The following is a 13,962-nucleotide window of genomic DNA, read 5'->3' as shown; positions in this document are numbered from 1 at the left end:
TGGGGCCCATACTTTTGAAATGTGTTTCTGTTTAAGCACAGAGATATAAATAAATTGGTACTGCGGGGTTGAAATGAGGATGCTCTCTAAGCTTGGTTGTTCTCTTGTAGACATTTCCTTACCCAACTGGGTGACATCATCAATGCTAGAAGGTTGAGGGCCAATGCTTCTTCCTTCTAGCACTGATGATGTTACCTAGTTCAGGTAATGAAATGTCTGCAAGGAAACAAGCTCAGAGAGCACCAAGGATGCCACAGAGGGATGCTGTGCCTATCTAGCCATAACTCAATTTATGGAGTTCATAACTCCATAACTCCAGCATTTATTCTACATTTACTGCAGGATTTCCATTGCTACAGATATACATCCTCAGATATAAGGGGAAAAAATCTGTCTCATTAAAAAAATCAAATGAGATATCTGTGTTCTTGATATTCTTTAAAGCGATTAGATCATCACCTTTTTGCATTAAAATTGGTTTTTTTTATTTTCCTCTTTTTCTACTACTTTGTTAATCTATTGTAAAAATACCAATTTAATAGGCAATTCATAAATAATAGTTCAGAGCATTTGGAATTATAAATAAGTCCATTAAAATATTCTTGACTTTAAAATATTCTCCATTACGGCTTCTTACACTTACAATAAAAACAATCTATTCTCTTCATTCTTCCCTGCTAACTCCAGGGTGAATTTCTAAAAACAAATTTATTGCTTTATTCTGAATAAAGCTGATCGCCATTGACTGTGATTCCAGCCACATTCTCTTTATAGGTTTGCTTTGGCTCAGTGTGACACAGAATGACCTCTACAATCCTGCAGTTGCTTATTGCAAATCTTCAAACATTAAGAAAAATGTACAGCTTTAATAGTTTCAAAACAAAAATGTTGACAGGTTTCTAGGTGGAAAAGCAGCAGAGCAATACATGTTTTTTAACAAAACAAAATAAAACAAAACCTCCAGAAAACCAGCTTAAGCCTTGCTTGAGGCCTTGCAGCTGATGGATAATTAAGATATCCAACCCATAAATGTAACCGGATTTAATCATACATATGTTTCTTGCATGCTTTTGAAACTACATTTTAAAAAAATCTCAGGGTCCATATTTTATAAGGTGCAATTCATGATTAAATCTGGAATTTGTGCTCAGTTTTTATTGAGCAGCCACAGAGAATAAATACTCAAAAAACTATTGAAGACTTTTGACTCAGTTTAACTACTACCGGTACTGCATTTTTGAGCAGCAGGCTGTCTCACAAAGTAAAGTCTCTAAAAATGCTTTATACTAGGAATATTACTACTGTCAAATAGATAGATGAATTTCTGCTTTCTGAAATTAGGATTCCCATGATTTACCAATAAAACGAGGATTAAAAAGTAAGAGAAGCCATGTTTCTTCTCTTCTTCTTTTTAAATTCTATTATTATCTGACTTGTCTAACTGGCTTGTTGTAACCAGCCATCTCTGTATACCTGAGAAAATGGATGCCCTGGCCCTTACTTCATCACTCATACAACAATTAATTGAATAATAAGCCATAAAGATTATGCCAACTCCCTTTTCTCCTTTATAATTACACGTTGTTGTCCTGTGTTGATCATTCTGCCCTCTTGCAAATTTTCCTACATCAAAATTAATCCCCTCCCCTGATTATTTAATGCACAAAGCATTAATATTTTCAGGGGAATAATTGGAGATCATTAAATGCCTCTTTATATAAATTTGCACCTAAAGAATATTTTAAAATGTATACTCTTTATCTGCATTATAGAATGAAAACTAAAATTAAACAGAGAACACTCTACTTTTTAGGCAGATGCTCCATACAAGAAAGCATTTATTTCATGCCCACAGCATGTTTTTACATTTTAATACTGTGAACACACAGGACACCTTTGAATGAACAAAATTGTAAAATGTAACAAAGTACGCATAATGCATTGGCAGATACAGATACTACCATTTCATTGACACAGCAGTTAAGACGTCTGCTTAATTACAAAAGCATAAATTTACATACAAAAGCATTTCTCAAGTGACATGTGCATCTATGCTATTTATGTGAAAATTATATTCGTATTACTTGTGGATAACAACATAGATTGCTTTCTAGGTGAAACAAAATGGCACTAATGGCATTTTGTATCTAAGGTCAGAATTCTACAAACGAGGCCATTTTAATCAGGGTATAATTTAGAAAAATAGACATGCAAAGTATGCTAAATTCTAGGCAAGAGGATATTTGGCACAAACTCGAGCACACATAATCTGTGAAGCATACAGTTAGCTTCATTTGTTTCAGGAACAAACAAATAAATACAGTTGTGAATATTAATACTACAGTTGCCAAGTTAATTACATAATCATAAACAGGAAATATGACACTGGTCTGACGTGGAATGTTTACACCAGTTATTGCACACTGTTGTGCTGCCATCTAGCCTCTACTTGCAACATTTCTAAAGAATTGCTTAAAATATTCAACATCATACAGCCTCAGCTGTATTTAAATTTCTGAAGGAGAGGGAAGTTGCACCAAAAATCACCCACACTTTTTCAGACAGCTTAGCACACCACTTTTCAAATGCAGGGCATTCCCATTAGTGTTTATATTTCGGCTCCCAAAAGAGAAAGATTGTATCTTAAATACAATGTTAAAAACTAATTCCTTGTGTGTACAATTCCTTGTGTGACACTTGGTCAATAAAGAATTCTAGTCGACTCTACATTTCTAAGCCTGCTTAGTAAAATGAAAAGTTAGTGGATGGTAACAAAGCTGTTAGTAGAAGTTTACAAAGTTGACTTTTTCAAAGGGAGCAAATTTATCTCTTCAGTGGACAATTTCAACCTGTGTGTTTGTGTTTCTTTACTGGTACTGGGGTCAAAGACCAAAAACAGGGTTACAAAATTGGTACAACTGCTAAAAACCATGAACCACTCTAAAAAAATATAATCTTGATGAACCTTGCAGAAATCCAAATAAAAATTCTTGACTGTTCAAGAGATAAAATATTATAGCTAGACTCTTCAAGAATCCCAATATAGGCTTTAAAATGAAAAATATTCAGAGTATTAATCTAAGAAATCTTAATGTCCTCATATTAATGTTCCCTCCTATGTGATTTCCAGGCTTCAGAGGAGGTTTCATATATTTATAAGGATAAATGACAGATTTTTTCCCCCCAAATATATATCTAAAACAATTAAGAATGGGGGGTAGCTGTACTGTTAAATCAATAAAAATGGAAGCACTAGAGAAAGGACGAACAGAGAACAGAAAAACTCATTTTTTCCCATTTATTTCACTATGGAAGATATTGCAGGTTAGCTTCAACTTACAACCATCTGTTTGATGTTCATCATTTGATGTTAAAACAGCACTGAACAAAGTGACTTATGACTGTTTGTCACACTTATGACCTTTGCAGTATTCCTATGGTCACGTGATTAAAACTCAGATACTTGGAAACTGGCATGTATTTATGACAGTTGCAATGTTCCAGGATTAAGTGATCGTCTTTTTGCGATCTTCTGACAATTCAGTGAGGAAACCAGATTCACTGAATATTATATGATATGGGAACTACTTTATCAATAGAGAATAAATATAGAAACTAGAAATTAAAGAAAACTGGTGAAAAATAGTAAGCATGTGAATAAGAATCAAATACGCCAAGATGGGGATTGTTAGCTATATTATGAAAAGTAGTATAAAGTAAGAATAAAGTATTAATACTATAGTAATGAATATCAACTGTAATTATTATTGCACAAGATATTTGTACCCAGACAACACACTGTTTAAATGGAAGATGGATTGTTTGCATAAAATAAAATAAAAAAAATTAAATTCACTTAACCCGTTAACTACTGCAGTGATCTGTTTAACAACCCTGGCAAACAAGGTTGTAAAATGAAGCAAAATTCATTTAACAATTGTCTCACTTAACAACAAAATTGTAGTTGCAAGTTGAGGACTACCTATTGATAGAAGCCAACTAAATTAGGTGTTTTTTTTAAAAGAAAGAAAAGGACAGCTCACAAATTCATATTGGGATGATAAGGAGGAGGCTTCTGTGGGGCTTTGAAGAAACCAGCATGGGATATCAGCAGTCTTCATCAAATGAAGAATTAAAGTTTTCAAACTTCCTATACTTTCCACAAGACATCAGTCCCGGACTTTCTGCTTAACATCAAGCATTTACAATCTTTCCAGTGCACCCTCAATTTCCATAGGCCACTGGTCAAAGTCAAAATTATACAACATTGAATATCCTCCATAGCTTGGATAACTACACCCCGCACAACAACATCCTAAGCAACTGACTTTTGAAAAAAACTGACCACTTTTGCTCCTGAGCTAACAAAAACACTTCCAAAGAATTTTGAAGAGCAGGGCCTCTGTGTTTTAACTCCTCTTATTTAAAATATTTCAAACAAACACTTACAGTATTTGAATTCACTGACAAGTTCTTAATACAATCGAACAGTACCATAAGTTAGAACTGCAAAAGCAATATAAGCACAGGCACTTATTTCCACACTGAAAAATCAACCAAGCTTATAAAGGCAGCTTGTTATATTAACCAGTCTCCCCTCTATTTCTAAGTTCTCCAGTTAGTCTCATTTCCTGCCTTCTTCAAACGCAAGATCTTTGCACATGCTGCATCTGCCATGGAATTCTCCAGAAAAGGATGGAGTTAATGTGAGATGCAATACAGATATTTGCACAGCACTGATAATATTGTGTCTGTGTGTGTATTTTTCACTGTCAGAGGCCTTCAATAACTTCTTCTGCAGCTGGCAAGGCTTTCCTGAAGGCCTCTGCAGCCAATAAGAGAACACTGGATCGATCTGGAGCTGTTATCAGCTCCAGAGGCCTTCAGGAAAACCTTGCGGGCTGCAGAAGAAATGAGCTGGCGAGGCAGGTGTCGGGGTAAACTGTCCAAAGGTAAGTAGTAGGGCAGCTCCACCCACATCTCCACCCTAGCTTAATTTTTAACCCGTGCACCCTGGAGTGGGCGGGGTCTTAATTAGGGCTTATTTTGGGGGGTGGGGCTTATATTGGGTGCACATGTAAAAAAAATCAAGCTAGGACTTACTTTTGGGGTAGGTCGTATTTTCAGTGAAACATGGTACATACAAAGAATACAAACAATGCTGTTCATATGTAAAAACAAAGAATACATACGATGCTGTTAATTTCTGAAGAATCGTAACTGCCGCACGGATGGACACTCCCAATGGGCTCCAACCCTTCTTCATCCCACATGTAGGTCCCATCCGAGCTGTCAGAGGGAGAAAGCTCAAAAGAGGAGCCAGCTCTGTAATCCATTTCCGAAGAAATTTCATTGATCCCAGTGGGAAGTTTGGCAGTTCCACTCTTGTCATCTACTTCTTAAATAAAAGAAGAAGAAAAAAAACCCTAAATACAATGCAGTATACAGATTCTTAATTTAACACTTCAGTACTTTTCTTTTTGGTACTAAGACACTAGAGAAAACTTTTTATCACATCAAAGCAGCTCTCAAATTGCATTCTGTGACCCATACAGGAAGCTAAAACACATTAGCTCAGCCTTCATATACCATTCCACTGCATGCTAAGCCAAAGGCTGTGAACCCACAATGTACTACCCTAGTGAACAATCACACTTTTAAGGAACATTGTCTTAGTTACTGTGATGACCCAGGGCATGGCACAAAGGCAACAAAGTCACAAAAGTAGGTAAAGTCTCTTTAATTCCTCCAACTTGGCCCCCAATGTCCAGTTATCATCGGCAGGAGAAAAAACTCTCCCAAGAACAGTTTTTGAAAGAGAAGAAATTCAAACCTAACCCAAAGTACATATAAATTATATATAAAAACCAACACAAACCATGGTGCAGCAATTAACGAGATAGGGCAGGGTAAGGAATTGCAGACTTCAAAAGGTAACAAAACATACACAGTTGGGAGGAGGCCAGAACCCAGATAAGACAAGACATGACAAAGATAATGCACGCTTTGCTTCCAGCAAGGTTCTGTGTGCAAGCACCCGTTTTATCCTGTTTTCCCAGCTGCATCTAATGAAGGGAATCGGGGCCTTTTTCTCCCCCCTGTAACCCACGTTGCTCCCTTATCCATTCCACCCTGCGTGCCCTAGGATGAAGAGGGGGTGGCCCTGGGTCTTCCTCTGAATGCCCAGCCGGACTGTGCCCTTCCCCATTCTCGTTCACAAAAAGCATCTTTGGGATAACCATAACCTGGATGATTAAGAACCTTCACAGACATTAAGCATACCTTAAGTTGACAATGTTAGCTTTCCAAAGTGTCCAAGTTGCACAATTAAATTAAATATAATTTGAATTTTAACATTCTCTATAACTAATTGAAAAATGAATTTACGTGAGGGCTCTCAAATGCCAAATGTTCAGGATTAACAACATGAATAAAGAAGTTAAACAGTGGAACGTTATTTGAGAAGAGGTAACAACATCTTTTGGGTTCCATTAGCGCATAAAATGAGTACTGAAAAACCATACCCTGCATATTTACCTGACACATGTATATGCAGCCATTCCTCGTTATTATAGTTCGACTTCTCATTTTCCTGAAAAGATAGTAGCTGATGTGGTGGCATTCCATTTCTATCTTCCAGCTTTTCAGCAGGAACTTTCTCATCTTGAATCAGCACGGTTCGGCTGGGATCTTCTAAATCTATAAAATCATCGCTAAAATCTTCGCTAAGGTCATTTTTCTCCGAAGAGGACAGGGAAGATATTGATATTTCATCCACGTCGCCATCCGTACACATCTTACAGCTACTCTCCACAAAATCATTGCTCTGGGTTTCTATGGCATCAGCATCGCCTCTTTTAACCTCTGTGGAAATCAGGTCTTCCATTAAACTATTTGCAGGATCTTTCCTGGCGCTGCCATCCATGGGGATCTTTCTACTCAAATGTTGGTTCATGGGCTTCAGCAACGACGGGCGGCCTGATCTGAACCTCACAGGGGACGCATCCCCCGAGCCATTTAAGAGGGGCTGTTTCTTGACGTGAGAAGGTGCTAAAGCAGCCAATGACCTGGGAAACTCGTACCTCGAAGGCTCGTTCCCGTTGGGCACATCTAACTGGCGGGCACTTCTCGACAGGAGAGTCGGCCTCTGCGATGGTCTACGGGCTAGGTGTTGATTCTGGTAAGGCCTTGTCAGATCCACCGCTCGGTTAAACGAGTGGGATCGGGTAAGAGATGTGCGAGGCAAGAGAGAGCTTTGAAGGGAATGTGAGAAGCTTTGAGACCGGACCATTTTTTCACAAGCGGGTGGAACATTGTCGGTGGGTCTCGCCAGGCTCTCCCCTGAGCTACTCCGAGTGACAAAATGGTTCCCTCTAATCCTCTGCAAGCCTACCATCGACTGGCTGCCACAAATCCCATTCAACTGGGGTTTGGGCGCATTAAATCCAGGGTAGGACATCCTGCTTAACAAAGAACTTTTGGCATACTTCGAATTAGACACACCAGACAAACCTTTCTGACTGAAGTCTTCCACGGGCGATACAAACATGGTGGCTTGTTTCGCTGCTTTTGAAAATGTGGTTTTTGAACTGGTCCTAAGCTCTTCCTGACCAACGGATCCTTCAGACTGAGGACATCGTCCCGACCCGGTCACTCGTTCACTGGGATCCTGACTGGAGTTATATTCATTACCGATCCGATCTCCCAGAGGGAATTTGTTAGGCTTTCTACAGGAAGACAGACGACTGGTGCCATTGTGCTTGCTGAAATTTGTGTCAATGATCTGTGCATTCCCTGAAAGGTGAGGAGCCCTCCCGTTTGGAACAGGCTGTAAGGTACTTCCAGCAGGCTTTGTTCCATATCTTGGCAACCTGGAAACCAAAGGTATCCTGGTCTGAGCTTTTTCTTCCATGTGCTATAGGTCCTTCCATGCGATATAGCCTTCCAACGTTGACTCTGAAGGGGAAAAAAAAAACCAAAACACGGGGAGATATTATTGATAAAGAGCATGCCCCTGAAGAGAAATACATAGTATGTTATTTAGAATAAACCTGACATTTTAAACAAGTGGAATATCTTCACATTAGGTAGAATGGGGAAAAAATACTTTACCAAGAGATCAGCTAAATATAACAAACACACAGTATCCCACTAATGCTATTTGAGGAGGGTATTTATTAGACTTTCTCCAGCTAAAACAAGACAGAAGACAATGTGTAGTGCCATTGTGCTCACAGAAAGGTTTGCCAGCAGTCTGTGGGTTATTTTTTTCCTGAAAAATTAGGAACAGATTAGAACAAAGAAGGATTTAGGAGCAAGAACTCTTTAAGGGCTCTGTGTCTACTCAAGGAGCCTATTCAAATTAGGTAAGAATTGAAACTTGCCTGGAGGACATATCTCTCTCTCTCTCACACACACACACACACACACACAACCAACTTGCTCAAACTGAAAAGCTTCTTGGATAAGCAGTAAAACATTCATTCATTCATTCATTCATTCATTCTGTCAAGCAGTTATAACAGGTATAAGTATAAACATGGTTATGAATACATGGATACATATAAGAAAAATAAAAAGAAACAATAGGACAGGGATGGTAGGTACATTGGTACGCTTATGCACGCCCCCTACAGACCTCTTAGGAAAGGGGTAAGGTCAATAGTAGACAATCTAAGGTTAAAGTTTTTGGGGTTTGGGGAAGAAACCACAGAAAACTATCAAATTCTGTACCTGTTTCAAAGAAAAAGAAATCCAGTTGCCCTGACTCAACTTCCAGACAACTCTACCTGGGTGACTGAGAAGCTTCATTGACAACAAATTAAAAAGTTTCTGGAATAAGTTTTGTTCTACACTCTAGTAACCTGCAAATCAAAGATGTCCATTAATATATTTTCTCTGATATCCTGTCATCCTTCCATGCTTCAAATTACTGCTGGCATTTTTCAATCCGCTTCAGTCTAACATGTCAACAATTCCAGAAATGAAACTGTGGTTCCATTTGTTTATTGCGTTGAGCGATCAAGGAATGCTCATCATATCTTCCAATGACCAGTTGATGTCTGGAAGCTTGGCATTCTGACAAATCATCCATCAACAGAAACACAGAGGTAAGCCTATCTACGCAACATTTAAAAACCCAGGGAGGAAACAACTAATCAGGGCATATGTTCCCCAGCAGCCAATACCCAGGGCAGGAACAACAATAAGAGAAACAATTGTGAAAGAAGCAATGTCCTAACCAAGGAACCATCAAGGAAGAAGTGATGCTCCAGCAAGATGGCAGGGTCAACTACAATTAACAAAGCACCAGCAAACTTCACTCATCAATTTTTACTGATGTTACATTGTGTGATGATGACAAGCCTGCAGGAAAATAATCTCATTCAGAGGACACAAACAATCCAACAATCCAATTATATCTTATTATATCAATATTATTGTTGTTATTCTTAAACTGTCCACATATTAGGGTAGTTCCTAACTGGTGGTCATTTTATGAATCAGATGATTATTTTATCTATATTATTAAATAAGCACTCTATACATGACAAAACTAGCCATACGATTTATGTGATTGCAGCTTAAATAAATACGCATTAACATATAGATTATGGAGAGGCACTGGAAATTAATAGCATTATATATTCACAGGTTTTTGCTCATGTTCCCAGTAACACAGCCACTAACTTCTCCATCATGCTTGGTCTCCAAAGCTGGAAACGTAACCTCTTTAAAATACAGGTATACCAGCACTGAAGTAACTTATGGCTAGTCTAGGGAAGAGAAGGACCAGGGGAAACATGATAGCAGTGTTCCAGTATTTGAAGGGCTACCACAGAAAGAAGGGGGTCAAGCTATTTTCCAAAGCACTTCCAACTGTTAATTTGTAATCTGTAATAATCACTTATGACCCCTTATTTTCCACACTTATGACCATCACCAGCATCCCCATAACCGCATGATTAAACTCCGGGAAACCATTTTTTCTTTCATCACCCAGCCAGGGTGGATCCTACATGTTAAATGCTAAATTTAATTGGCCAATTTTTCCATCTGTTTTGCACACTATTTTTTCATTGTTGTTGTTGTTGTTGGGGTTGAAGGTATGTTTCTGTTCGGTTTCATTTTACTGTTTTGTATTTTATTTTCGATGAAATACACTAAAAAAATGTGTGCACTTGGCAATGCCTATGTATTTATTGCACTGTTGCACTGTACCAGGATATGATCAGCATCTATAACCTTCCCAGCTGCTTCCACCATCAAAGAATGAGTCCGATTTGTTTAATGACTGCACATTCACTTAATAACTGCAACAAACCCCATCTGTGATTAAAAAAAAGTTGAACTGTCCCAGGAAAACTTTTTGATTAAATAAAAACAATCCACGTGATGGCCTCATGCTGGATTTCAAAGTAGACATGACAACTAAGGCATTGTTTCCTATCCATTAACTGGAAGAATCTCCAAAGCACAAGGAAGGAGAAATCAGCCTGCATTCCTTGTTCATTAAAACCTCCTATGCTCTTTTCCTCAAAGCACTTCCAGACTGGACAAGTAAGACCCACAAATTCCTAGACCAAGGCTCTTCAAACTTGGCAAGTTTAAGACTTGTGGACTTCAACTCTCAGAATTCCTGAGCTAACATGACTGGAGGAGGAATTCTGGGAGTTGAAGTCCACAAGCCTTAAAGCTGTCAAGTTTCAAGACCCCTGTTCTAGACTGAAGTGTGCCATTCATACGCCACTGCAATGCTGATCTTCCTTTCTCTACTGATAGATGTTCAACAATGACATAGCTGCTTTAAAGAGCAACATTCACATTCCCACACCTTCTGAAATACCTTCCTCAAACTGGCTCTGCACAGCCTACACTAGATCTTCTTCTCAAATCAACTTCTTCACTTAATTTTAAGCGTTAACCGTTACTATTTAGAAAGATAGCCGGTTATTAAGCTTGAGCAAGAGAACAAATTATGTTGGGAAGGGGAAAAATCTGATTAGGAAATATAATTGAAAACCCTCAGATTCTCGGCTATTTTATTCCAATTAATGTATGATTTTCATTTAAAAAATCTTCTGAAGTAAATAACTCCCAATTAGGATCAGGATATCATTTGTACTTTCTAATTCAACATTCTACTTTTAACACTTAAACCATTTTATAAACAGATTAGATACATTAGACAGCTGTACTTAATTAGGTCAGTTACTTAGCCATTATTTTATGTTACTGGATGGAGAAGAGGCAATTTAAATACTAACACAGGAATGAACATGAAATTTAAAGTAATACTTTCTAGAAAAACAAGAAAAGCTACTAGGAAATGTAGACTACAGTATGTTTATTAATGTACACTCTGACAATTCATATCATATCACCATGATCATCAGAATTACTATTGACGTTGATCACTTTACAACCAGCCAATGATAAATCTATGATTCTTTCTTGCCACTTGATCAGAAGTTTGTATACATTAGAAGAAATTGCCATATCCTTAAAATGATACAACTTTTAATTAAATAAAAGGTATTATTGAGTGGAGCATAAGAGATGTCTATTTTGAGATAGGCATTCTTAAAACTGAGATAATGATGACTCTTGTTATTATTCTAACCTACATTGTATTAGAGCAGCTCTTCTAAAGGCAACTTCCAAGTACTGTAATAAGAAGAATAAAAAAACAACAATGTTTAATCCTCTTAAAGATCTTCTCTATCTAGTAGAGGGATTATTTGGCCCTGCAATAGGAGCTGTGCTATGCTACCCTGGAAATCTTCTCACTTGGTTATTGATTTAGAGAAACCTGTGGCATGGAAAGATTCCCACTCAGGAAGCCACATTTTGTTAACTATTATACCTTGTCACGGAATAGGTATCTACTAATCTGTGGGCTAGGTGTGGATTTTACTCTAGGACTACAGCTTGGATCCTACGTTAGGGAACTCATGGAAGAGTTAATTCCAGACAGCACAGAGACATCTTCTGAGAAACTGGGAAGAAACCAAGGAGTGTCTCCCCCATGATTTAGAAAGCCCCTTTGGATTCTGGAAATCCCAGTGTCTCTAAAGGCTTTTAAAGGCAAGAAGCAGAGATATCAAAGGCGGTTGGAGTAAAATGATGTTTCTCAACTATTGTCTACTAAGGAGCTTCTTAGTCATCCAGATCATGGTTGAGCCAAAGCTGGTTTTTCCAAAAGATACATGGACTTTTTTGAAGTTGTTTTTTTTTTTCTTCAGAACTGAAGAAGCTTCTTGAATGAGAAGCAAAAAGTTTGCAAAGGAAAAAAAAAACCCGACAAAGGCCAAAAAAAAACAAAACCCTCATGGGGTTTTTCAACTAAATTTCCAAACAACAGAGTGGGTTGAAACAGTGGGGTGCTGCATGCATGTTTTTTCCAAAAACAATAGGACAGCTTTTGTAATAACTCTTAATACTGCCGTAGACACGAAAGGTCGCATTGTATTTAGCCATCACCACCTATTCAGGAAGACAAGCCCTTCCTTGGCTACTCAGCTATTCTAATTTCAGCAAAGGATTCCCTTCTGGTTTCCACCCCACACTTTTGCCAAGGTGTTCCGGAGCTATGCACACCCCTCTTCCCCTCGCTTGTATTTCTTCCCTGTGACCTGGGGAAGAAGGCAGGGAAGAGCGGAAGTGACTGGCCAGAATTGAATTGAATCTTCAATGGAAAGGTTGCCTTTAATTCATCCTTGGAGGGAGAAGCCTTTTCTGCTGGGCGGGTGCTTCCCCCTCCCCAGCTGTGCAAAGGAGACCCTCCCTGTGCCCTGGCGAAGGAGACCCTCTCAGCAGACACCCCCCCCCCCAGAGCCAAGCCTGCCTATCCCAGCAGGCTCCCCTTCTGCAGAGGTATGGGGGTGGGGTGGGGGGGGGAGAGAGGCACCCCGGCCATTTCTGTGAGTCACTGGAGCCGGAGAGCAAAGCCCCAGGAAGACCAGGGGGGCCTCTTTCTTTCTCTCCTAAAGGAATGGCTCCTTTCGTGCATTTGTCTCATGGAGATGGGCAGTTCAAAAATGAGATATAAATACAGGGATAGAGAGATGGAGAAAAAGGAAGGGAGGGAGGGAGGGAGAGAGAGAGATGGGTAGGTATAGATAGATGAGAAGGGAGGCATAGGAAAAGAGAGAAAAGGAGGATATAGACAGATAGATGACCTAGTATTCAGAAGGTATTTTTGAATATTTCAGACTATGAACCGGGTCTGAGCAAGGGAGAGAAAGAGAGACGAGAGAGAGGGAGAAATGGGGGGGATAGAGGGGGGAGAAAGAGGGAGTTAGAAGGAGAAATGGAGGGGGGAGAGAGAAAAGAGAAATAGAGAGAGAGAAATAGAGGGGGAGAGAGGGGGGATAAAGAGAGGGATAGAGAGGTAAATAGAGGGGGAGAGAGAGGAAGGGAGAGATAAAGGGAAGGCGAAAGGCGGCATTCCTGGCTCCCGCCCGCCAAGGGGGCCCTTGCCATCCCCATCCAGCCAGGGCTCCTTCCCGGGAAACTTAGCCAGCTACCCCCCCCACCCCCCGCCCCAACTCACCGCAGGAGCGGAGCAGGCGAAGCGAGCCGGCAACCGTCTTCGGAAGAGCCCCGCCCGCCCGTCCGTCCGTCCCTCGGCTGAGCCGCCTTCGTCCGTCCCCGGAACTGGCTGCCGGCTTTGGCCCCGCCCCGCTGACAGCTGATGCCGCGTCACCCGCGGCGCACGCGCACGCGCACTGGCGCTTGGCCGCCCCCGTCCGCCCGCCCAGCGAACGTTCCATTGGCCCCGCCCCCTCCCCGCAACGGCTTTTCCCGCTCGGATTCAAATCGAGAAGTTTAATGTTTCTCCATGCAGACTCGTCCAAAGGCAGTGGCGCCCAATGCTTAAGCCGCCACCCTGGGAAAATTAAATAGGGAGGCATAAAGGCAGATGTCTGCGGGGTCCTTGATGTTCTCTGAGCGGGGAGG

At 40.0% G+C, this 13,962-nt stretch overlaps 1 protein-coding gene across 4 annotated transcripts in view; it reads right to left on the bottom strand.

Moving 5' to 3' along the window:
- The window catches only part of CCSER2 (coiled-coil serine rich protein 2), a 48,976-nt gene extending 35,312 nt beyond the window's left edge, over positions 1-13,664 (bottom strand). For 3 of the 4 annotated variants that reach the window (XM_026674221.2, XM_026674219.2, XM_087963839.1), the window contains exons 1-3: positions 13,556-13,664; positions 6,538-7,956; positions 5,193-5,398 (exon numbers count right to left, since the gene is read on the bottom strand). In XM_026674221.2, the coding sequence (XP_026530006.1) occupies positions 5,193-5,398; positions 6,538-7,912 (1,581 nt within the window). In that variant the 5' untranslated portion in view covers positions 7,913-7,956; positions 13,556-13,664. The remainder of the gene's footprint in view (positions 1-5,192; positions 5,399-6,537; positions 7,957-13,555) is intronic. The other variant, XM_026674220.2, reaches the window with a different exon arrangement.
- Positions 13,665-13,962: the final 298 nt, after the last annotated feature.

This window comes from Notechis scutatus, chromosome 4 (assembly GCF_049901735.1).
Source record: "Notechis scutatus isolate UNSWTSFEM ecotype Mainland chromosome 4, rNotScu1.2, whole genome shotgun sequence".
Taxonomy (NCBI): domain Eukaryota; kingdom Metazoa; phylum Chordata; class Lepidosauria; order Squamata; family Elapidae; genus Notechis; species Notechis scutatus.
This window is presented reverse-complemented; position numbering and strand designations above follow the sequence as displayed.